At 39.6% G+C, this 23288-nt stretch overlaps 1 protein-coding gene across 2 annotated transcripts in view; it reads right to left on the reverse strand.

Annotated features, from left to right (window-relative positions):
- The window catches only part of Erich1 (glutamate rich 1), a 56649-nt gene that overhangs the window by 18293 nt on the left and 15068 nt on the right, over positions 1-23288 (reverse strand). For both annotated transcript variants that reach the window (XM_048330458.1, XM_048330457.1), the window contains exon 3: positions 12798-12929. In XM_048330458.1, the coding sequence (XP_048186415.1) occupies positions 12798-12929 (132 nt within the window). The remainder of the gene's footprint in view (positions 1-12797; positions 12930-23288) is intronic.

A 23288-nucleotide genomic window follows, 5' to 3' on the forward strand; every position in this document is an offset into this window, starting at 1 on the left:
ATTATACAGTTTTACCCCCTCCCCCCCCCAAAAAAGGACTGTATATTCCTTAAATGAAGTTAACATAACCAAACTAAAGGAGAAAATGTTAAAGATGAGTTATTGCCTTTCCAGACAGGATGCAGCTCAACAGGGTGAAGCCCTCAAAGGGATGTTAGGTCTGAAGAATTCATCCTACTTAAAAAAAAGCCAGGCTACCTCTCTTGTCCCCAAAGACACTAATCAAAGAGTATGGCGTGGTGATCAATGTACCACTAATCCACAGAGGCTTTCAGGGCATTAGCAAAAGATGAGAGAACCAATATGAATGGCCAAAAGTTCCCAGAACTGGAAAAGGAAAGGAAAAAACCAAAGCTTTCTCAAGAGAATGTGGTTCTCTAAGGGTGAAGTTGTGTGGCTACCATGTTGGATCCCTCCCCAGTACTAGAGTACTGGAAGTGAAAACATAACCACAACATGTAATTTTGTTCTTGTTTGTCAAACCCATTCTTCTATTAGACTATGACTGGCTGGCTTTCACTATACCTTTTGCTGCTGATCATAATTAGTTATATGGCTATGGACCAGGCTTAAGTAATGGCACACTTAACCAAACAACTATGAGGTTCTGACTTCAAATACTGGCAATTGCCCAAAACTTGATATTTAGGGATAAAGTGCATCCTAGTGTGTTACTTATACTAGATGTTATACTAACAAACCAAATTTTTTGTCTTGTTCCTGGGAATACAGAGCCAAGTAATTAGTGTGAAATAATAGTCAATAAAAGCTGTTTTAATACCTGCCTATTGTGTCCCATTGTCTAGTTTTTGTATAGATGTCTGATACTAGTTAATTTCCTACATATATGGCTGTTATCTTCTCATATCTACCGTGGAGACTAGGTGCTTAGAAATTATTTCTATAAGTAGAAAATTCTTTTTGTTTCCTAACTATAACATCTTAATGCTATTTGGTTTGAAGACTTTTTTTTTGTCCTGGGCTTGGACTCAGGGCCTGAGCACTGTGCCTGGCTTCATTCTGCTCAAGGCTAGCACTCTGCCGCTTGAGCAATGGCACCACTTCTGGCCGTTTTCTATATATGTGGTGCTGGGGAATTGAACCCAGGGCTTCATATATACGAGGCAAGCACTCTTGCTGCTAGGCCATATTCCCAGCCCTGAAGACTTTTTAATTAATCTACTAAGACATGATTCAATATTTCTTTAAAAAATAGTACAATAGTGGGCTGGGGATATAGCCTAGTGGCAAGAGTGCCTGCCTCGGATACACGAGGCCCTAGGTTCGATTCCCCAGCACCACATATACAGAAAACGGCCAGAAGCGGCGCTGTGGCTCAAGTGGCAGAGTGCTAGCCTTGAGCGGGAAGAAGCCAGGGACAGTGCTCAGGCCCTGAGTCCAAGGCCCAGGACTGGCCAAAAAAAATAAAAACAAAAAAAAATAAAAATAAAAAATAGTACAATAGTAATACTAATATATAGTATTCAGATCATATAGAGATCCATGCAGTTTTTCCTTTCATGTTAAATAACATGTCCAGCAAAACCTGTAGTCCATGTCTCTTAGGAAATGTCTATGTATATGTGCACATTATTTTTTTAAATGTGCAGAATACAGCTATTTAGATGAGCTACATATCTAATGAACAAGATAATTTACAGTCATGAGGACAAAAGTTTAACCCCAAACACATCAGACCTTTCCTAATCATTTGTTCTCTCTTAAACTGTGTTCCTCTTGTTCACTAGCCAACTGTTACTTACCTGTTGAGCATCAGATCAAATTTCAAGCCCAAATTCCTCAGAGTCCGTTCTTTATGCTCTTGCTTCACATATATTAATGATAAAGTCTAGTTTTCCTAAGTACTGATCTGCTAGCTCTCCTGGAGTAAGGAATTTATTATAAACAAATTTGTGTTTCCAACATCTCAATAAAGAGCCTGGGTTTTGCATGAAGCAAAGACGACAGTGCAATCTAAAAGACAAGTTTTTGTACTCTGTCAAAACCAAAAGTTGCTTGCTTATTTTCTCGACAAATATGACACAACTCTCTTTTGGAGCCCAAAGCAGTAGTAACATGTGGTCCATTAAGCCTATTGGTTTAAATGTATTTTCACTTACATGCCGGTAACTGGAAGTTACTTCCTTTCCCAATCAAAACTATTAGTGAGTCTTTTGATAGAAATATTAGGCCCTTTTGAGTCTAACTGGGATTCCTTGAGTTTTCAGTGAGTTAATTTAGGTTATACAGTCAGTCCTTTGACACCAACAGGACAAAGCAAATCCTGAGATTATTAGAAACTGAGGAACTTTAAACCAAGGCGGGCAAGGGAGACATCTGGTGGAAGTAGAGTGTAAGGTCCTCTGAACACAGTAAATGAGTGAAAAATCCTTTCCACTGAAAACTGGTTTCCCTTCCCTTTCCCGCTTTCCTTTTCCTTTGTTTGCCAGTCTTGAGGCGTGTACTCAGGGCTTTTGCATCGTCCCCAAACTTTTATTTTTTGCTCAAGGATAGTGTTCTACCACTTGAGTCACAGCTCCACTTCTGGCTTTTTGGTGGTTAACTGAAGATAAGAGTCTCACAGACTTTTTAGCTGGAATTGGCTTCTAACCACAATCATCAGATCTCAGCCTCCTGAGTAGCTAGAATCACAGGCATGATCCACTGGCACTGGGCTAACAGTAGTATTTCTTGTTAAGAGTATGAATATCTTAAGATTAAAAACTGAAAAATAAACAAATGCAGTGGAATTTACATTTGAAGCTCTCAGACTTCCCTGTTTTCCTCTTTCAGAGTACACGAATCCTCATACAAGAGTCCTGTTTCAGTACTGTGTCCACAAAGATAACTGCACATACTTTTCCCATAACCAGTGCTCTTTCCTTCCAATATTTCATGGATAATTTATAAGAATGAAGCACAGATAGTGTTAAAAATCTGCACATATTTCATGGAAATCAAAATTCAGGAACCAAATTAATGTCCTTGTATTATGAGAGAATGGGTGGGCCTGGGAACAAACACACAAACCTTTCTGTTTCAGCAAATGTAAGTCTGAGGAGTAGGCTCCTCCTCAACAGCTGAGGAAAACTACCTACAGTGTGAGGTCAGATGACACTCCTGGAGCACAAAAGGCCACTAACTCTAAGCCTTTAGAATTCCAGGTGTGCTGAGAGGCACCCATCATTATCAAGTATCTTCTTGCTTCCACTAACTTCTAGAAGAAAGAGAGAGACACAACAAAGAGGAGGACCTTGTGGATTCTGTCTTCTGAGGCTCATAGCTTCTTGAATCTTCATGCAGCCACTACCAATAGCACCTGCTGGTAGAAGGTCTGAGCCTCCATTCTGCTTCTGTTACCAGCTTTTGTTCAGCTCTTCACTCTTTCTTATTTATTCTAATCTCCCTAGGAAGGCATTCTACTGAGAAAGTACCCTTTATTATTATTTATTTACTTATTATTATTACTCTGCTGTAAGCATGTGACTTTTGGCCTTGAGTTAGCTGTTTTCACATCACAGCATCATTGCTGAGGATTAAATACGATCCTCTATCTAACACTATCTTTCACACACAGACAGACAGACAGACAGACAGACAGACACACACACACACACACACACACAATCTTAAGCTGTCAGTCTTCTTGCCTCAGGCTCCCAGGTACTGGGATTACAGGTAAACAAACACCACCACCAGCTTTGGCTGGTTTTGTCTAGTTTGGTTATGATACTGGGGAATAGAACTAGTGAAGTAAGTGTCCTACTATTACTGTAGTCTTCTTTCCTAGTAGTATTTTATATAATAATTGATTAAAAGAAATTTAAATTTACCACATTTTAAAATAAGAAGGGAATTCAGCAAATTTTCTAGCTCTAACACTTCATTATGTAGATGACAAAAATAAGACCCAGAAGGTAAACAAGATGTAAAGACACTGGAATTCTGGCATCTTTTCTCACTTTACTCCATGTCTTTCCACAGGATGAATCTCTACTTAAATCACCAGCAATTCTGTAGACTGACAAGCATAACGACCTCAGATACAAGAGAGGCCATGTGTGTGGAAGGCTCTGAAATTGAGAAGTACTATATTCCTTTGTGACATGAAAGCATAACTTCTATGTTGAAATGTTAACTCAAAATCTACTCAGCTCTAGAGTTGTCAAATTGTACCATAGAGAAGGCCAGGAGTTTTCTCATTCTTCCCCTATGATGTTTGTTCTTCCTGTGTTTCCTTAGCATCTGCTGACCTCCCATGGGTCTGTATTCTATGATGGCAGGTTTTGCAACATCTTTCCATACCTGAATCTCTTTGCAGCTTTAGGCAATGTGCATATTATTATTATTATTTTATTTTGCCAGTCCTGGGGCTTGAACTCAGGCCCTGAGAACTATTGCTGGCTTCTTTTGCTCAAGGCTAGCACTCTACCACTTGAGCCACAGTGCCACTTCTGGCTTTTTCTATGTATGTGGTGCTGAGGAATCGAGCCCAGAGCTTCATGTATACGAAGCAAGCACTCTACCACTAGGCCATATTCCCAGCCCCTGCATATTATTTTTTAACTCACCCTTTATTACTCAGTTCTGAAAGTTCTGTTAGTTGAAGAAATATTAATAAATTAGTTGAATATGGCTCAGGTTGGCAGCAAAGATATAAAGCTGAACAGTGACCCAGACAGTGTCAAGAAGGCCTAAAACACTGCCTGCATTACAATAAAGCCTGATTCTGTCAAAACATATAAAGAATGGATGTGTCTTAGAGACACAGGAACACTGCATTTAGTTCATGCTTTCAAAACCCAAATGTTGACATCTACTTCCCCTGGTGCTATCGGAATCATAACATAACAGTTTCCATACAAATAACATCAAGTTAGTGACTCTGCTGCTAGTCTGAACACAAAGACAAAGCAATGCAGTCAAATATCCTTTTGATTATGAGCTGGGAGAGAACTGACATCTGACTTAGAGGCCATTTATATTAATACTCATTTAAGTCAGTTCGCCAAATGCTGACATAAGATGTAGGGACAGCAGTCCGTAGGCCAGAGTACCTCAGAGATGAAAAGTTGCCTATCCTCACATTTGCACATTTGACTGGCACCAATAAAGTGTGAAATTCTATTGGTTCAGGACTATTTCTCCATTAGGTAGACAAGGGCACTGAGGCCTGGAGAAGAGAAACAACACAGAGAAGGTGTACTTTGTTGTAGGGAGGTTGGGTGAAGAGGGCTGACTTAGGGAAATTGATAGTTCCACAGAGGGGAGTGAGGGGAGCCAAACTACATAAGGTTGGCACACAAGGAGAAGCATAGGAAGTAGAAAGTGCAGGGCGGGATTGGCAGGAACGAAGGAGGCAAGTTTGCTAAGAAGGGTACAGATGGTGCACTGAGTCTTAGAAAGCCACAATGGTCTCTCAGCTGAGGTCACATGGGCTAGTAGAAAAGAACCCCTAAACTTCTATTAAGCAGCTACAGAGCTAGGTGAAGGGCTAATTTGGCAGCACTTGGAATAGAGTGAGGGAGTCTAGGAGTCTGAGGGAGGTACAGGGGTCCTAGGGAGCTGATCTAATGTCTGCAAGTGGTGTAGGATTCATAGGAATGGTAGTGGAAGAGATCTGGAATAACTGAAGCAGAGATAATGAGCCCTCACCACTCTCCAGATGGTCTCATAGGAAAGGGACACAGGCCTGGGAACTATGCGGAGGCCAAGAAAGTCAGAGGCAGTTCCATCTCAGTGTCCAGACATTCTTTGGAATGTCTTTGGGAGGGGGACAGTGTAGGTCAACTCTCTTTGCCCCTATCCCAGAGAGCCTGTTGTGCTCACTGCTGAAAGTTAGCCTGGGTGAGGGGACAGTGTCTCCTATGCTACCACAGCTCCAGGATTGCTGTATGGGGTGGGTTACCTCATCATGAGTGGTAGTACTACTGGGAAGGCAAAATGGCCAGAACCAGAGACATACATATGTAGTTGTGGGTAGATGCTATTATTAAAATATTTAGTTATTAGAAATAATTTACAACCACAAAAATAAAGAAAACAGGATGGAAGGAGGGATGTGTATTGACTGGGGAGGAAAGATTGATGGGTGAGGGTAAATATGAGATACATTGGGGTGTCCAGAAAGTCTGACCAAGCTCCTTGTGATATGCTCAGTAGAATAAAGAAAAGGGAATGGCTTATTCATAGCTTTGCAAATTCTCGAAGAGAAGACCCACCATGAAGTGGCTGGCACAGTAAAGTTGGTAGTGAGCTCCAGCCTGTTTTGTGCATCCACATGGGTATCAGGCTCACCCCACAGCACAGTAAGGACAGGCAGGCATCCTACAGACACAGTGATGTGGAAGCTATAGGGCCTTCTCCACTGTAAAAGCCATGCAACAGAAAAGAGCTAGCTGTACCTTATGGAATTATTTTGTTCCTGCTGAAATTGCAGACACGAAGACAAGACTCAAGATGGCCAGCCTTCCCCTACTTTGGTATCTACAAATGGCTCAAAAATATGTCAAAATAATAAAAAAAGGTCAGTACCCTCCAGAAATACTCAAGAGATTACTGAAAAAGCCATACAGAAATATAGTTACTTAAGATATCAATTATAAGTTGTTGCCAATTTATAGATTGCCAATACTATTACTAAAGATACTGGAGGGTTTTTTTTGTGTTGTTGTGTTTGTTTTTGTTCTGTTTTTCTTTTTTTAAAAAGAAAAATAGATAAAAGAATGAGGGGACAGCATGAGATTCCTAGACTCTGGCCAGGCCTAGTTCCCTGAGGGCAGATGGTTGGCCTGGCACGACCCTACCTCTGTGGCATCTCAGTATGTTGTGTCATCAACTGGGATGTGATTTTGCCCTTAACTGAAGTAAAGTCCTGCTGGAGAGATTGTCTAGCCCCAAACACCAAGAGCACAGCTGTGGAGAAGCTTGTTCCAGAAAGAAAGAAAAGCAGAGAACAAGATACAGGATAAAGCAAACAAATCTGTAAAAATAATTTCTAAGTTCAATGATGGAAATGAGTAGATAATACAATAGAAGGGGGCTTAAAACAATAACAGAATTTTAAAAAAAAGATCAATCTATACTTTGTTTTTCCTATCAAAATGTATTCAATTTCATGTGAAATATATAAAAATAAAGCACCTAGGAAGATGTGTTATACATTTAACATCAGTGACTCCTACTTGAATTTTCAGAAATAGCAACTTCAATTTGGCTCATTCTAATGGGTAACAATTTTTTCCTTATTGATTTATAATATCATGTACTCTGCAAATATTTGTTTGGTTCCTCTGTTTTTCAACTTTGTTCATAGTTTCTTTTGCTATAAGGAGATTTTAAGTTTCCTCAGAGCTAAATCTGTCAGTCACAGATGCCAGGCGTCCATAGACGTCCTTAATGAGCATTTTTTTCATATAAATATTTAAGAGCTATATATGCAAACAATTTACTAAAGTAAAAGACTGAACTTGCTTAGGCTGACTCTAGGCACATGAATTGGGAGAGCTATCTGAAAGACCCTTTGTTAACATGTCTTAAAACAGGGAACCTATGTCTACTTCTACAAAATTACATTCAGAAGCTGATCAGACATGCGTGAGCTGGTATGAAGGAAGTTGTTCTTAAAATAGATATTCTCTCTTTCTCTCTCTCCTTTCCACCCCAACCCGTCTCTTTAGTGTTACTAGGCAGGCACTCTACAACTTATGCCACATCTCCAGGCCTCTTTGCTTTAGTTATTGTTTTCAGTTAAGATCTGTGCTTTTTGCTTAGATCAGTGTAAACCACAGATCTCCTACCTTTGCCTCTGGAATAGCTGGGATTACAAGTGTATCCCATTATGCTCAGCTTGTTTTGTTGAAATGGAGCTTTTTGCCTGTTTTTTTGCTTGAGTTGCTTCAAACCATGATCCTCCTGATCTCTTCCTCCATGGGAAGAGAAGCTGGGATTATGGACATTTGCCATGCCTAACTAGACATTATTATTATTATTATTATTGTGTTTATGTGTGTATGCTGGTCTTGGGACTTCAACTCAGGGCCTGGGTGCTCTCCCTGAACTTTTTTGCTCAAGGCTAGTTTTCTACCACTTGAGCTATAGCTCCAATTCCAGTTTTTTGGTGTTTCATTGGAGATGAGTCTCAAACTTTTCTGCCTAGACTGACTTCAAACAGCAATCCTCAGACATCAGCTTCCTGAATAGCTAGGAGGACAGGCATGAGTCACCAGTGCCTAGTGACTTAATAATTTTTGAGAAATGATATACTGACATATACTGCAAAGAAAAAACTTCCACAATAAATATTGAGAGCATAATGTAATGTATAAGATAATTCATGTGCAATTTTCATAAATTCTGTATGTGTATACATAATAGGCACAGGGAGAGATTTTTATAGATGCCTACTACAAAGTCTCACTTGAGCTGAAAATGTGGCTCTCAAATGGTAGAATGCTGTGTAGCAAGTGCAAGGCCCTGGGTTTAAATCATAGTTCCCACCCTCACCCCCCAAAAAAAAATAAAATAAAAAAATAAAAAAGGAAACAGCTGTGATCTAATGTCCTGAGGTGATGTTTTACTTCCTATGCATCTTCTCTAATGCTCGACTTCCCTTTAATTAGCACTTTTGTGATCAATAGGAACACGGCGCTTTTCATTTTAGGAGAAAAACTACCAAAGATCAGAGCATGTAGAAAAGGAAGAGTCTTATTCCTGAGGACTTGATTATTTGGGGGTTTAAATCAACTGAGATTATAGTTTGGGTGTCATTTGTAAAGGTGGGATTTTTATGCAGAGGTTTCTGGATTTGGTCCGGCCCCACCACAGGCAAGGCTTGTGTCCTTATTAGCTGACTGAAGCCACTGCTATGGAGACACACCACCTGACAAATACGTGAGAAGGATATCTGAAATAAGAAAAGAGAAAGGGAAGAAGTAGCTAATAAGAATATTTACTTTAATTGGGAAAAGGAGATTAAAGTGCAGAAAGTGGTAATCATGATAGGTGCATTGCAAATCAGGTGAATATATTCCAAACCTTAGTGAATCAAACATCACTAGTGTTTTCAATAATTCACATGCAAGACATCAGGTTCTACAATTGCCTGGGGTTCACTGGAGAGCTAGAATGAAAATCAAAGACCATAGTTACGACTCTGTTTCTAAGGAGACAGAGGGAGCATCAAGGCTTGTTGCTATCTGTTGCAAAACCGAATTCTTGGTTTGGCTACTCAAGTGTTTAACAAACGCAAGGCAGAGGAATCAGCATGAGAAAAGGAAACTGAGCCAAAAAGATACACACGTGAAAGATAAATTCAAACACTGTCACCTCCCATGAGACTTTCTGCCTCACAAGGTTAGAGCTATCTTCCCACTCACACAGGGAAACACTTAACCATTGTTGCTATCTTTCCTGCTCAAGAGTAAAAACCCTGGGGCTACCAAACCTCTCCTTACCCTCATCCTAGTAAAACATTGTCAAGCCTGATGGCTTCCATCTGGGAAACATCTCCAAGGCAGCACTGCATTTCCTCCACCACTCTCTGGCTCCTCATTCACTGCCTTCCTTGAGCATGTCTGGACCAGACATATGATCCTGCTGCTCTTGGACTCACAAGGAAGAATATTAAGCAGGGCTCCTCATGACACAAAATAAGTCCAGGCTTCTGACCAAAGATCTTGAAACTCTGCCTTGAAATTACCCTCACTACCTGCTCATCAATCGCACCAACTAGCTTAGTCTCCACGGTGGGAATAGATGTTGCTTATTATTCTTAAACACATGTCCTGTTTCTGCCTGTTGGCTGGTTAAGATTTGAAAATCACTCTGCTCCTATGCCCTGTACTCTGACTTCTCCAGCATACAGGCAGGCCCAGACTCCCTCCTCAGGCCTAAAGTATTACTTCTGTAGACACCTCCCCAGCTCACTACAGTAGCTTGCACATGAAATCATTCTAATCAGGATAAGGAAAGGGACTATTTGCCACCCTCCTATCACAGGGCCTAAGCAAACTGCCTAACACAAATCTCAAAAGACCTTTAATAAAGGGACTAGTTGCTGAACTCTGATTACTATGTGTACTTCTCTAAATGGTTATGACATAGCCTAGAAAATACAATGTTTTAAGGATTTAATCTAAAAAGAGTAAGAGGTATGAGAAGCCTAATGAAAAACAACTGCAATTAAATGTATCAATAAGAAGCTGGAAGTTGAGCTTCCTAGCAGCTAAAGCACAAAAGCATCAAGAATAAGACATCTCCACTAATGTATACTAACAAAGAACAACATGTATACCTTACTCAAGAAAAGCAGTATACAGTTCATAAGATCCAAATGTTTTTCTAGCACTAAAACTCCATAGGAATATTTCATGTGAATTTTCTGTAAACACCAGTGACTATACAGTATATGAAGAATAAGATTGTATATAGGTGTATGTGCGTAAGTGTGCTGGCACTGGGGCTTGAACTCCAGGCCAGGGCACTGTATCCTAGCTAGTGTTCTACCTTTTGAGCCATAGCTCTACTTCTGGCTGTTTTTTTGTTGTTCGTTTGTTGTTGTTGTTTTTGGAGGGGCAAGAATTAACTGGAGATAAGAGATTCATAAAATCTTCTGCTTAGACCCGCTTCAAACCATGGTTCTCAGATCTTAGCCTCCTGAGTAGCTAGCATTACAGTCATGAGCCACAGTCCCAGAATGAAAAATTAAGATGTTAACAGAAAGTTGTAGCAAAGAAAAAAAATCAAACCAAAACAAAACATGAAATACTCTCCATGTCTTTAATTAATCTGCAATAAAATATAAGCATAGAAATACAATTCTTGACAATATTTTTAGGAGAGGTGCAGTGATATGAACTGAGCATATGTCTGACATGATATAAAGCAAGCACTTGCAAAATCTAATGAACTAAGGGATTTGTGTTTTCCTGGAACCAGTTACCACCTCATGTGGCCTGTGATAGGAAGTAGACAGTCCAAAGACACATAAATTGATAGAAACCTAGAGAAAGGGCATGTTGGAACCACTGAATATTTTCTTGTAGAAATTAACTGGATAGACTTGTATCTTGTCCAGCTGTTCAAGGACTGGCTTTCTAGCCCCAGGAAGGATGCATACCCTCTAGTCAGTAACCATTATCTGTTGTGTGTCTCTACCAGGTATCACCTGAAGTCCCATAATTTTGTACTCATTTCACCTTGGAAGTAACTGTGATTCAATATATTCTGGGGACAAACATTATTTATGATCTCAGCAGCACCAAAGGAATTTTAATATCACTGCAGTAGATTATATAAATCCACACAGGGCAGCATCCTACGAATGTGCCACGTCAGAGCAAAGTGCCTCTTCCAGATAACACATAACCTCAATGACAGGAGGAGGAATGGTGCCCTGTGGCGGGGAAGAGCCTCTTCTTACCCAGTATTCTACCATGATTTCACCCATATCCAGGTGAGGAGAGCCTGGAACAAATCCTACATGATGCCTTTTAAGATAAAAATTTATATTTAACAATACCATTTCCCTTTCCTACAACTCCTACCTATTCCTAAAAGAAACTGTAATCTTGGAAAAATCCACTGTTTGTGTATATTATATGCAGAGTGGGATGGATGGCTGAACTGTGGGTTCTACTTATAGCTCCTGAGCACAGAACTCTCTTCATCACAAGTACACATAGGCCCTGTAACAAATTACTTGATTTAGTTAATAAGCATTGAATTCCAACTTCTCACAAGATGCTGGGCCAGGCACCAAGGGAAAAAGGTAAATGACAGTCCCAAGCTAATGGCCTCAGGGATGACAGTTCTAAAGAGAGTGCTAGTGACTCACAGATGGCTTCCTTAAGCATAAAGGAACTGAAGGATCAGCACTGTGAGCATCAGCAGGCTTCCAAACATAAATATGAATGCTACACCTGTTGCCTTGCCAGATGGTGGAGGCTAAGTAGTTGGTATGAGCCACCAACAGTACTGGTGCTTGCAGAACAGGACTGAGCAGAGCCCTGAGTGCTAACATGTGGGATGCAGTTGGCAGAGGAGTGCATGGTAGCAACAAAAGCAGGAAATAGCCAGACTTTGTTTCCTACAGCCTTCCGGAAGCTACTGTCCAACGAGTTAGTTGGTCCTGGAAATTTAAAATCAAAGTCGAGGACTTGAAGTTTGCTTTGAAAAGGTGGGTCAACATGACCTTTTCTTCTTTTCCATCTTTAGTCTTCATGTTCTTTACCTAAAATTGCAACTGAAAATATCTAGAAACTCCTTCTCTCCCTCTGAATCTGTCTATGCAATGTTCTGATTCACGCCTGACTCTTGTAGTTAGAAAAAAAGGGATGTCCTGGACCCTGCCTCAACCTCCCCTGGACTCTATAGACCCCTTGAGACCCTGTGATCAGGCACTAGCAATAGATCAATATTTTCCCAGGAGATACAAAACAAGTTATTTCTTGATCATAAAATTTTCAAAATTTTGAAAAACTTGAAAAGAACAAAAACCTCTAAACAAAAACAAGTTCTATTAATTTGATATATTTATTTAATTCTAGACTTCCTCTAATACACTAACAAATGTGGCTACTACCATACTCCAATGTTAAGTCCCCTATCTTAAGTACTACTTGTTATTACAAATTTTGATAATTTAATGGCTGTAAAATATGTAAATATGTAACCATGTATTGGCTATATGATACTTCCTTACACCTCTCATCATAAATTTAGATGGTTATTTGTAATGTAGAAAATAATGATTTATCTGTAAAGACAGTCACCTTTCCTCCCACTAGATTTTCTACCTTCTATGTCATCAGCACTGGCAACATTCTCAGAACTTGTGCACTTGGGCTCTGGTTCACAGGGAACATAACCCTCAGGAGGCAAACTCACAGTATAGAGCCGTTGTTTAGGATGGATCTTAATGTCACCATCTGTGAAGAAAAAAGGGAGATAACATGCATTGCTAAATAGTATATAATGTAACTAGACATATACGTGGCCTGATTATGCCAATATCCTTTCTCCATTGAAATTTCAAAATGACAAAAAATTTTAAGAACTCAATAAAACCAAACTACTAACATAAATACTTATTTTAATAATTTTTTTGCAGAATAGTGAGTCAGCCATATACCTAGCCAGAAAAAAGTAAACATATATAATTATTTAATTCCACATTAGGTTACTTATAATGTAAACTTCCAGGCTTTCATAATGTGATATTAAAAACATAACTAATTCATGAATATAATAATACAATTTAGCCCACACAGTATACCCTTTATTATCACACCATAAATCCTTCACCATTTCAGCCCAGTATTCCTGAAACTTTTTCTCCATATATACTAATAAATATATAAAGAATATATGTAACTACACACATGCATGTATACATATAGCCAGAAACAGCCACAGACACACAGATGAATGTACACACATACACACATATAGTGATGCACAGACCTATATGGATAAAGATACATTCATGCTTACACACAGGCATACACAGGTAGATGTATCTGCATGCATATGAATGCACCTTCACAGATATATACCTGAATGCACACATAAACATACAAAGACATACAGAGATATCTGCATACACAGAGACCGCAGACACACATGGATACACACATGAAGATACACACAGACACATGATCATGAACATGCAGACACAGCATACACATATATAGACAAAGAGACATAAAAATCTTAGTGAGATCATGCTACAAGTACTAAACATATACATTTTAGATATCTATCACTCAAAATTAAGTATATGATAAAGTAAATAATATATTAGAATAAACAGTATTTAATTCTTCATACTCTTTTAATAGCTACATGTATTCCATGCTATGGGAACATTGTGATTTATAATTTAACTACTTTCTTAAATTCTGTAGGTGGACACTGGCTTTGAATGGTTACTGTTACAAGCAGCTGTCATGACCCTCCTTGCTACATATTCCTTTGCATAGTATATTGGTCACTTTGTTCCTTCTGATAAATCCTTTTTTTTTTGGTCAGTCCGGGGGCTTGAACTCTGGGCCTTGATGCTGTCCCTGAGCTTTTGTGCTCAAGTCTAGGGGGGTGGTGGTGGTGTGTGTGTGTGTGTGTGTGTGTGTGTGTGTGTGTGTTTAATTGGAAATAAGAGCCTCATATACTTTCCTGCCCAGGTTGGCTTCCTACCTTGATTCTCAGATCTCAGTCTCTGAAGTAGCTAGGATTATAGGTGTGAGCCACTGGCACCAGGCCTCCTTCAGATACATCCTTAGAAATGTAATTGCTGGTTTGAAGGGTATAACCTTTTGGTGGCTTTTTATAAGGGTAACTGAAAGAAGAATGTTTTCTGCTACACTCTTTAATATTGAGTAGTATCAATATTTTAATTGTTATTTTCATTTAAAATGGCAAAATGATTCTTCTATGTGACAATACATGCATATCTCAATTAGTTTGCTACGGAATAATCAGTATTTTATTTTAAACAAATAATGACAAAGATTGAATAAAATCACTATACGTATGAAAAACATGTTTTAAGACATTTAAGAGTAAAAATATTAAATGTGAAAATCTTGAAGTATTTTCAACTTCCTCTGCTATGAAGATATTTCACTTTCTTAAAGCTAAGTTGCCAGAATTCTCCTTCTTAATTTTATTCATGACAGTATTCATGATTAATTATTATGTCATTCCCTGTAGAATCAATGGCAGATGGAGACAAGTTTCTAAGTATACTATCCCTATTGGGTAATATCAACATTTGATCATTTTTCACAGAATATTTTTGGAAGCTTTTAATTGGCTAAATCTTTCTTAATAAGAAAGTTAAATAGAATTTAGAAATATACTGTTCACTTAATTATTGGGATAAGGGTAGGAGGCATCGTGAAAGTAAAGAATGAGAGATGACTCATGCAATGGAAAACATAGACTCATCTAAGGAAAAAAAAAACTTTCAAAATGCAACATGCCAGATAAAATGGTCCTTACTGGTGAGAAATCACATGTTGACTTTACCACTGGGCTAGGCTCTCGAGATGCAAGGACAATACCGTCACAGTCAGACATGAGTCAGACATGGAGTCTATGATGGGAAAATACCACCCTGAGTCTGTAAGTAAAGGAGGCCAGATAATGTGTAATAACTTCCATTCTAAATTTCTGTATTCTTCTGAGTAAAATATGGTTTGTTAGGACAACACTGATCCTTCCAAAAGTTGGTTGTAACATTCCTTGCTGAGATGTAAGCAAGAAAAAGATGATCTACAGTTTATGGAGCAGTCAGCAGCCATGTGCTTCTCTACTTCATCTTCTTCACATGTGCATGCACAGCATGCTCGTTTGTAAACATAGCTCCCTGAGATCATCAATCTTCCTGAGGGAAAGGTGGAAATGTAGAGAAGTCAGGTGGGTGTTTGTTATCTGATAAAAGTTGCAAGCATCCATACCTCTAGGAAAATATGCAGGAAATCTGGAGAAGATATAAGTTTTGAAGTATTAAGGATTGACTTTGATCAGCATTATTTGCTTGGAAGCAATTACTCAGAAAGGTTGACTTAATACTTAAGAGTCACCTAGAATTAGAACCACATCCTACTGCTCCTACCTCATTCACTATCCCAACCCTCACTTTCTATTCTTCCAGTTGTAGTACTAAGGATCCTCTATTTATGTCCATAAAACTCAAAAGCTCCTTCTTGCTGGTAGTTCCAAGAGCTAAGGAGAATCCCTTAACTACTACCTGCATGCAAATCAAGTGCAGGACAGGCATCTTGCCATCTTTAGTGTTGCCTGAAAACATACTTGCTCTCTTTTCTTTGCAAGTTGCTTTGTCTGGCAAAGCCCTTGTTTCACCATAAAAATGTACCAAGACTTCCATATGTGCCTACTCACCACAGCAGCTATAATGTAACCTTCAAAAGACAAAGCACCCTCCAACTTGCTCCTGGCCAAAGTCAGCCTGTTCCTCTCCCAAAAGTCAGCACTCTAGCAGCTCTAATAACCCCCAACATAGTGCTTTTGCCTCAGTCATAGTATGTTCTACACCTTAAAAACTACAAAACCAATTGCTTCTTTATGTGATCAACAGTTAACTAAATTACCATTACTTTTTATCCTTTTTTTGTCAGTTGTGGGGCTTGAACTCAGGGCCTGAGCACTGTCTCTGAGCCTCTTTATGCTCAAGGTTAGTGCTCTACTACTTGGGCCACAGCACCACCTCCACTTTTTTTTTAACCAATTTTTGACCTCATTGTTCTCTCCAATCGTCTCTACCTCCTAGTCTAAGACAATTTTAGTTTTGCTAAAACACACTGATTATTTTCTTAGTTGGGGTCTATAGTTGGTCAAACTCTTAGCTCTTCAGGCATGAAAATACCTTCACTTGGCCCCTTTTAGATTTGTCTTTTCTACATTCACTTCTCTGGTAGTACAACTGCCCATTTAGACATATACAAGCCAGACAAGTCCCTTCCCATCTCTGTTCCAGACATGTGGCTTCCTTCCTAAAAAGCAGCAAATGCTTTTGTGTGCTGTGGATTCTTGAAGGACAATCAGTAAACTTGTAAACAAGGAAACATAGTGCTACTTCTTTTTTCTTTGCTTTGGCAAATCCAGTGGCACACTCATTGCCTCTTGCCTTTTCCACCTATTCTGTGTCTTGGTGGCCCATGAAGATAATCACATGTCTTCTGATGACCACATATGCTTCTAGGGGACTTATGAGCCTACCAGTGTAAAGTTAGACTTTTCACAATTTCTCTTTATTCTGAACAGTGTCATGATAAATACCCTTAAACCAGACCACTCCTAGTCCATGCAAGTTAATCCACACAATACCTTGCTGGAAGTAGAACTACTATGTGTAAGTAGATGGAGCAGGCCACATCCTTAGACAAACATTCCTGACATATGGCAGAGACAATGTGTTGACCTGTGATAGAATACCTGAATCTGTGATTCTAATATACTTTTAAAAGTTATATTTTGATTATATTTAAGTAGTTGTATAAAGGGGTTATATTTCAACATGTCAGTTTATGAGTACAATGCATCTTGACCAGCATCACTGCCTTCATCATTCAATATTGTCGGGGTCTCTAGCCCCCTGGCGCACTCCCCCAACCCGAGGGAGAGACAAGGAAGGCACGCCCCGACCTGGACGAGCCAAGCAAGGAAAGGGTGGGCAGGCAGCCCACACTCAGCCCTCCCTCACCGGAGGACAATCAGATGGCCTGGGAGTCAAGTCGGAGCAAGATCTCATTTATTGGGGAAGTACGTGCCACTAATATACGGCACAGGAGCCAATCAGGTCTAAGATCCATAGGAAGGGGAGGGATGAGCTGTCCATCAAGGGCGGAAGAGCCGGGGCATCACAGCCCACAGAACTGCCTCCGGGTTATCACCAAAGACACTTGCAGCAGCTGCACGTTGTTGTTAGGTGCCACCATCTTAACCACACGTGGCCCTAAGACTGAGAACAGGTGGGGCCAGCTAGTTGACTTCCAGGTGTGCCCCACACAATATAGTCTTGATTTGTGCTTATATTACCAGAGGCTGAGCCTCATTTAGTGTTGAGAGATTTGTCTACCTATTCTGTGAATTGTCTCCCATCTTGCTCTGCCCCTCCTCTCCTGAGCTACTTGTCATTTTCTTACTAACACCTAATTCTTTATATATTAAGAATATGAACCCTTTGTCTATACTAGTAGTTGTAATATTTTCTACTTTATTATTTACTTTCTATCTTTGGCTGTGTCATTTTGGCATGTGTTGGGGTCCATCTTTCTCGCCTTGATGGAAGGGGCTTGATGCACCTCCCCCAGCCATGGGGAATGCGGCCCTGCTACCCCCTCTAGATTGAAATCCAGAGAAACCGGTTGGGCAAATAGACCCCCGACTTAGCTGGCAGCCAGCCCGGCGCCTACCAGCCCCGCCCTGGTTCGGCGCGCTCAGAGTGACGGCAGCCCCTTGGGGGTCACGTGACAGCTCTTAGCCTATCGGAATCCTGGCCAACCCCCTTCCTTCAGAATCATCTCCCCTTGACCTTCCCTCAATAAAGTTAGTTCGCTCTCAGAAGCCTACTCCGTGGTCTATGTACGCTAGCTCCCAGGGAAGGATAGCGGTCACATTACCACGTAGGTCGCGTGCACGCCAGGCCGGAGTGACCCCTACGTCTCACTCTAACTTACCTGCAGGCCGAGGGTTAGGGGAGAGGACGATACGGAGGGTAATAAGAGAGAAAGAAATAAGCATCTGAGCCGGGTCAGAGAAAGAACCCCAACAGGCATGCACAATTTTGACTTCATAATTTAGAAGTAACAACTTTTTTATGACATTGGGTCATGAATGAACTCTGTGAAAGAGTTCTTCATTGGTTTCTTCTGGTAACTTTAGGGTTCCATGTCCAAATTTAAATTTTTACTTACTTTTTAATTTAGCAAAAGTAGCCTCAAATAAATTAGTATAGCTCTAATTCCATTGTTCTTAGCTATGTAAGTGGCCCCAACAAAATTATTAAATAACTCCATAGCCCCACTGTAGTCTATGGAATAGATTTCTAGTAGAATATGTTTCCATTTGAGAAATATTCTGTCCAATATCCCAGCCCCTAACCCAGGGAGGGAAGTAGGCATGTCTGACACAGTACTCATGTGACAGAAAACAGAACTCTAGATTTTAATTCAATAAAATCTAAACCGCCACACAATAGCCCTACCAGCCATAGCCAATGACTAACAATCAGAGCATAGGGAAGGTCAGAGTGGTATGTCAGGCTGTAAATTAAGACCTCGCCACTCCCTGACCTAGGTGGTAAATGTTGCTCACCCTTTCTCGCCCACTATGAACACTGCATTTCCTCTATTCAGTCTAGTACATCATGCTTCTCTGACCATGTATATGTAAACTGGTTCCTTAATAATGGTCCTAAGTTCATCTTCTCCCAAAAGGTCTGTTCCTAAACTTTCTCCTCAGTGAGCACTATTAAAAATGTTGTCTCCTTGCTGGTGGCTTATGCCTGTAATCCTAGATATTCAGGAGGCTGAGATCTGATGATCATGGTTCAAAGGCAGCCCAGGAAGAAAATTTGGTGAGATTCTTATCTCCAATAAACTGTTATCTCAGAAAAAGCCATAAGTGGTAATGTGGCTCAAGTGGTAGAGCACTAGCCTTGAGCAAAAGATGCTCAGGGACAGTGCTCAGGTCGTGGCTGAGTTCAAGTCTTAGGACAGGCACATATACATACATACATACACACACACACACGCGTTGTCTACTGTATTACAATGTCTCTTTAGTTTCTCAATGTCTCAGTAGATTCTGGAAATACCTGAAATTTACTATGTGCTGAGCATGGTTTTATTACCTATTTTATGTTTTGCAGTTATTTATTGACGAGTTTTATCAAGTTCCTGGATACAATATGAGCTTAAGATGGCAGAATTATGTTGTTTCACTTTCTATAACCACCAATCATCATCCAATAAGTTTAGTAGATTAATGGTTGTTAGCTTGTTAATTCCCAATGTTATATTGAGTTAGGTCACCTCCTTTCTTTGTTAAGTCATATATACATCCATTTATCCATGTTGGGCTGCTTTTATTCAAGGTGAACGTTAGAAATCTGGGTAATTTCAATCTGGATAACACTTTGTTGGATATGACAACCTCTGATCCCTGCAATTACAGAGCTGTAATCTACCCAGAATTTACAAGGCCAGGACCTGAAGCATCATTTTGGGAAGATGCTTCAGTTTCATCCATACTTAGTCTTCTCTTCTCTGAAAGGCAGGTAGAAAAATGGATGGCATCATTGGTATACTACACTAAACTTAGTCCCAAGGATAGTGCCCCCAGCTGTAGCCAGCACCAGGGAACATGCCTGCAGTTGGAGCAAGGACTACATCCTAGATCGAACCATCTACTTACCAGGCTTTGGCTGGAGTAGGTGACAAGCACCACATACACAACTACAGATAGCACCAAAGACCAGAGCCTGGACGCAGCCAGCACAGAGGACCAGGATCCTAGCTGTAAACAGTACCAAAGCCACACCTCTAGCTTAGAGACAGCACCAAGTATACCTTCTGCTAGGGAGAGCACTCACTGACTAGTTCTAAACATCAATGACAGTTCCCTGAGCTGACATCGGGTCAGTCAGGACTCCACTCCACAGACCTGACCTTCTGAAGAGACAAATGGAAAACAAGTAGATGGATGAATCCATGACCTACAAAGCAAGAAGGTGACCTGATAATCTAGCAGCAGAGGATGGACAGCACCTAAATGAGACAGACTCATTATGAGAAGGTAGCAATGCAAGTCGGGTCAGAATTCAAAACCTAAGTGGTAGTAGAATCTTGGGCATATATGGGTATCCTCATGTTTCAAGTACTGAGATCTATATAAACAGAGTTCACAAATCACAGCAATTTTTCCTGCAAAGGTAAAATTAGGTTGGAAAATCCTCAAGGATATGTGCCAAAAATATTGTTCAAGAAGAGCAATGGGCTATCTTCACTCTTGAGACAAATCTCACAGCAGTCCAAGCCACTCCTGCCCCAAGACACTGCATCACCATAAGCCTCTCTAATCTTTTGGAACTCATCACAACAGGTTCTCAGAAGAGAACTGCTTTTATCTTTCTTCATTGTCATCAGTCTTAAATGAACAGAATGAAGCTCCAACTTCTCAGAATATACAATAGTACACATATACAAAAATATAAGCATAATTTCACATGTTCATGCACACCCAGGTACTGCAACTAAAATGTCGTCAACATGCCCAACAATCTAAAGATTTCCTTCTCTTTATCTTCTACCTTTACAGTTTTGCATTTTACACTCAGGTATGGCATTTTTGAGTTAATATTGGGATGTGAGATTTCTGTCTCTGAATTTTTTTTTTTTATATGTCAATGTCTAGTTGTACCAGCACCATTTGATAAAAAGCCTGTTCTTTTCCCAATAGTTGTTTTTGCTCCCCTGTCTAGGATTAACTTAACTGTGTCTACTTCACTAATGTGTTTTGTCTATTCTTTTGGCAACACCAAACTATCTTGATTATTGTAACTTTATACTAAATCTTGAAGGTAAGTAGGTTCAAACTTTTTTCTTTGTTCTCCTCAGTCTTTTCAATCTTTTGCCTATCTATATGAACTTCAGAAACAATTTAATAATACAAAATTCTGGCTTTCTAACTAAGGTTACATTTAATCTAAGATCAAGTTGGGAAGAACTGATATCACAATAGTATTGAGTCATCTATGAATATTCATAAGATATCTCCTCATTTATGCAGTTATTTGATTAGGTTATATGAATTCTATAGTTTTCTTTTTGCCAGTCATTGGGGCTTGAACTCAGGGCCTGGGCACTGTCCCTGAACTTCTAGCTCAGTGCTAGTACTCTACTACTTGAGCTACAGGGCCACTTCCAGCTTTTTCTGTTTATGTGGTACTGAGGAATTGAACCCAGGGCTTCATGCATGTTAGGCAAGCACTCTACCACTAAGCCACATTCCCAGCCTGTAGTTTGCTTTTTTTTTTAAATAGAAAAGTTGTATAAACATTGTTAGATTTGTATATAAATATATTTGTGGATGTTAATAATGTTTTCAACTTGTTCATTACTGATATACAGAAAAGTGATTGACTTTTGGACTTTATTGTTGTTTCCTACAACCCTACAATAATCCCCTATTACACCCAGGAGTTTGTCAATTCTTTCATATTTTCATTACCTGACTTTTTAAACTTTATGTTGATTGAAAACACAAATGAATTTCTAATAAGTAGAACAGACATTGTATTAGTTTTCTAGGGCTGTCATTATAAAGCAGCACAGGTTAGATGAGTTAAACAATGGAAATGTATTATCTCACAGTTCAAGAAGCAAGTCCAAGTTGTTGGTTGTGTTGGTTCCTTCTGAAGGCTGAGAGGGAAAAATCTCTCCCAGGCCTCTCTGATTAGCTTATAGACGCAGTTGTCTTCTTGTGTCACCAAAGCTTTCCATCTATACTTCGTTCAAGGGAACTAATCACATCGGATTCTTATACTTTAATAACTTCATTTAGCTTTGATCACCTTTTTAAAAAATGGTACTGGGGTACTTAAACTTGTGCCAGTTCAAGTATGAACTCAAGGCCTAGGCATTGTCTCTTACCATTTTTACTCAAGGCTGGTATTCTACCACTTGGGCCACAGCTCCACTTTTGGCTCCACTTTGGTTAACTGGTTGTGAAAGTCTCACATACTTTCCTACTAGGCTGGCTTTGAACCTCAATCATCAGATCTCAATATCCTAAGTAGCTAGGATTACAAGGCATAAGCCACCAGTGTCAGACTTTAATAATCTTTTACATGACCTTATTTTGGCTGGGTATCAGTGGCTCATGCCACTCAAGAGGCTGAGATCTGAGATTCCTGGTTGTAGCCAGCCCAGGAAGATAAACCCACAAGACTCTTCTCTCCAAATACCCAACAAATAGCCAGAAGTAGAGGTATAGCTCAAGTAGTAGAGCAACTAGCCCATTGAAAAAGTCAAGTGAGCTAGAGGCCCAGAATTCAAGCCCCAGTACCAACACACATACACACACACACACACACACACACACACACACACACACACACCCCAAAACAACCAAATGAACCAATAGATTAAAATTTAAGAAGACCCTATCTCCAAATATATTCACATTCTAAACTTTTCAGGTTAAGATTTCACATATACTTTTAGGAGCATGTCAGCCAGCAATAGGTATATTTATTAAAAAGTTAAATGAAAATACATTCAAGTAGTCATTTAATTATAAAGATTGTCAGTACAGCAATATCTATCTATCTATCTATCTATCTATCTATCTATCTATCTATCTATTTCCTTCTTGCTTATCTTATATCAGTTGATATCTAAAACCAGAATCGTACCATAGGCATTCATTATATTTTGGGTCACATAGACTTATTGGGTTTACTTGGGAAATCTAGCTTCAACGTATAAGTTATTTCCCTGGCAAATATGTTTCAAGGAAGTGGAGATCTGACCTGTGGGGCAGGAGGGTGATACACAGGGCTGCTGGACCTGTATTTGTGATCCAATTAAGGGAGCATTATAATATAACATTTATATCAGGAACCGAATCTCTTTTCTCAAGGTTATTCAGCTGAATCTGCAACAGATCCAACAGCCTTAGAAACAGAATCATGTGGAGATGAAGATTGAGTGAGAAATCATTGCTAAAGAAGTAATGAAGAAGGGCTGGGAATATGGCCTAGT

Source organism: Perognathus longimembris, chromosome 21 (assembly GCF_023159225.1).
Source record: "Perognathus longimembris pacificus isolate PPM17 chromosome 21, ASM2315922v1, whole genome shotgun sequence".
Taxonomy (NCBI): domain Eukaryota; kingdom Metazoa; phylum Chordata; class Mammalia; order Rodentia; family Heteromyidae; genus Perognathus; species Perognathus longimembris.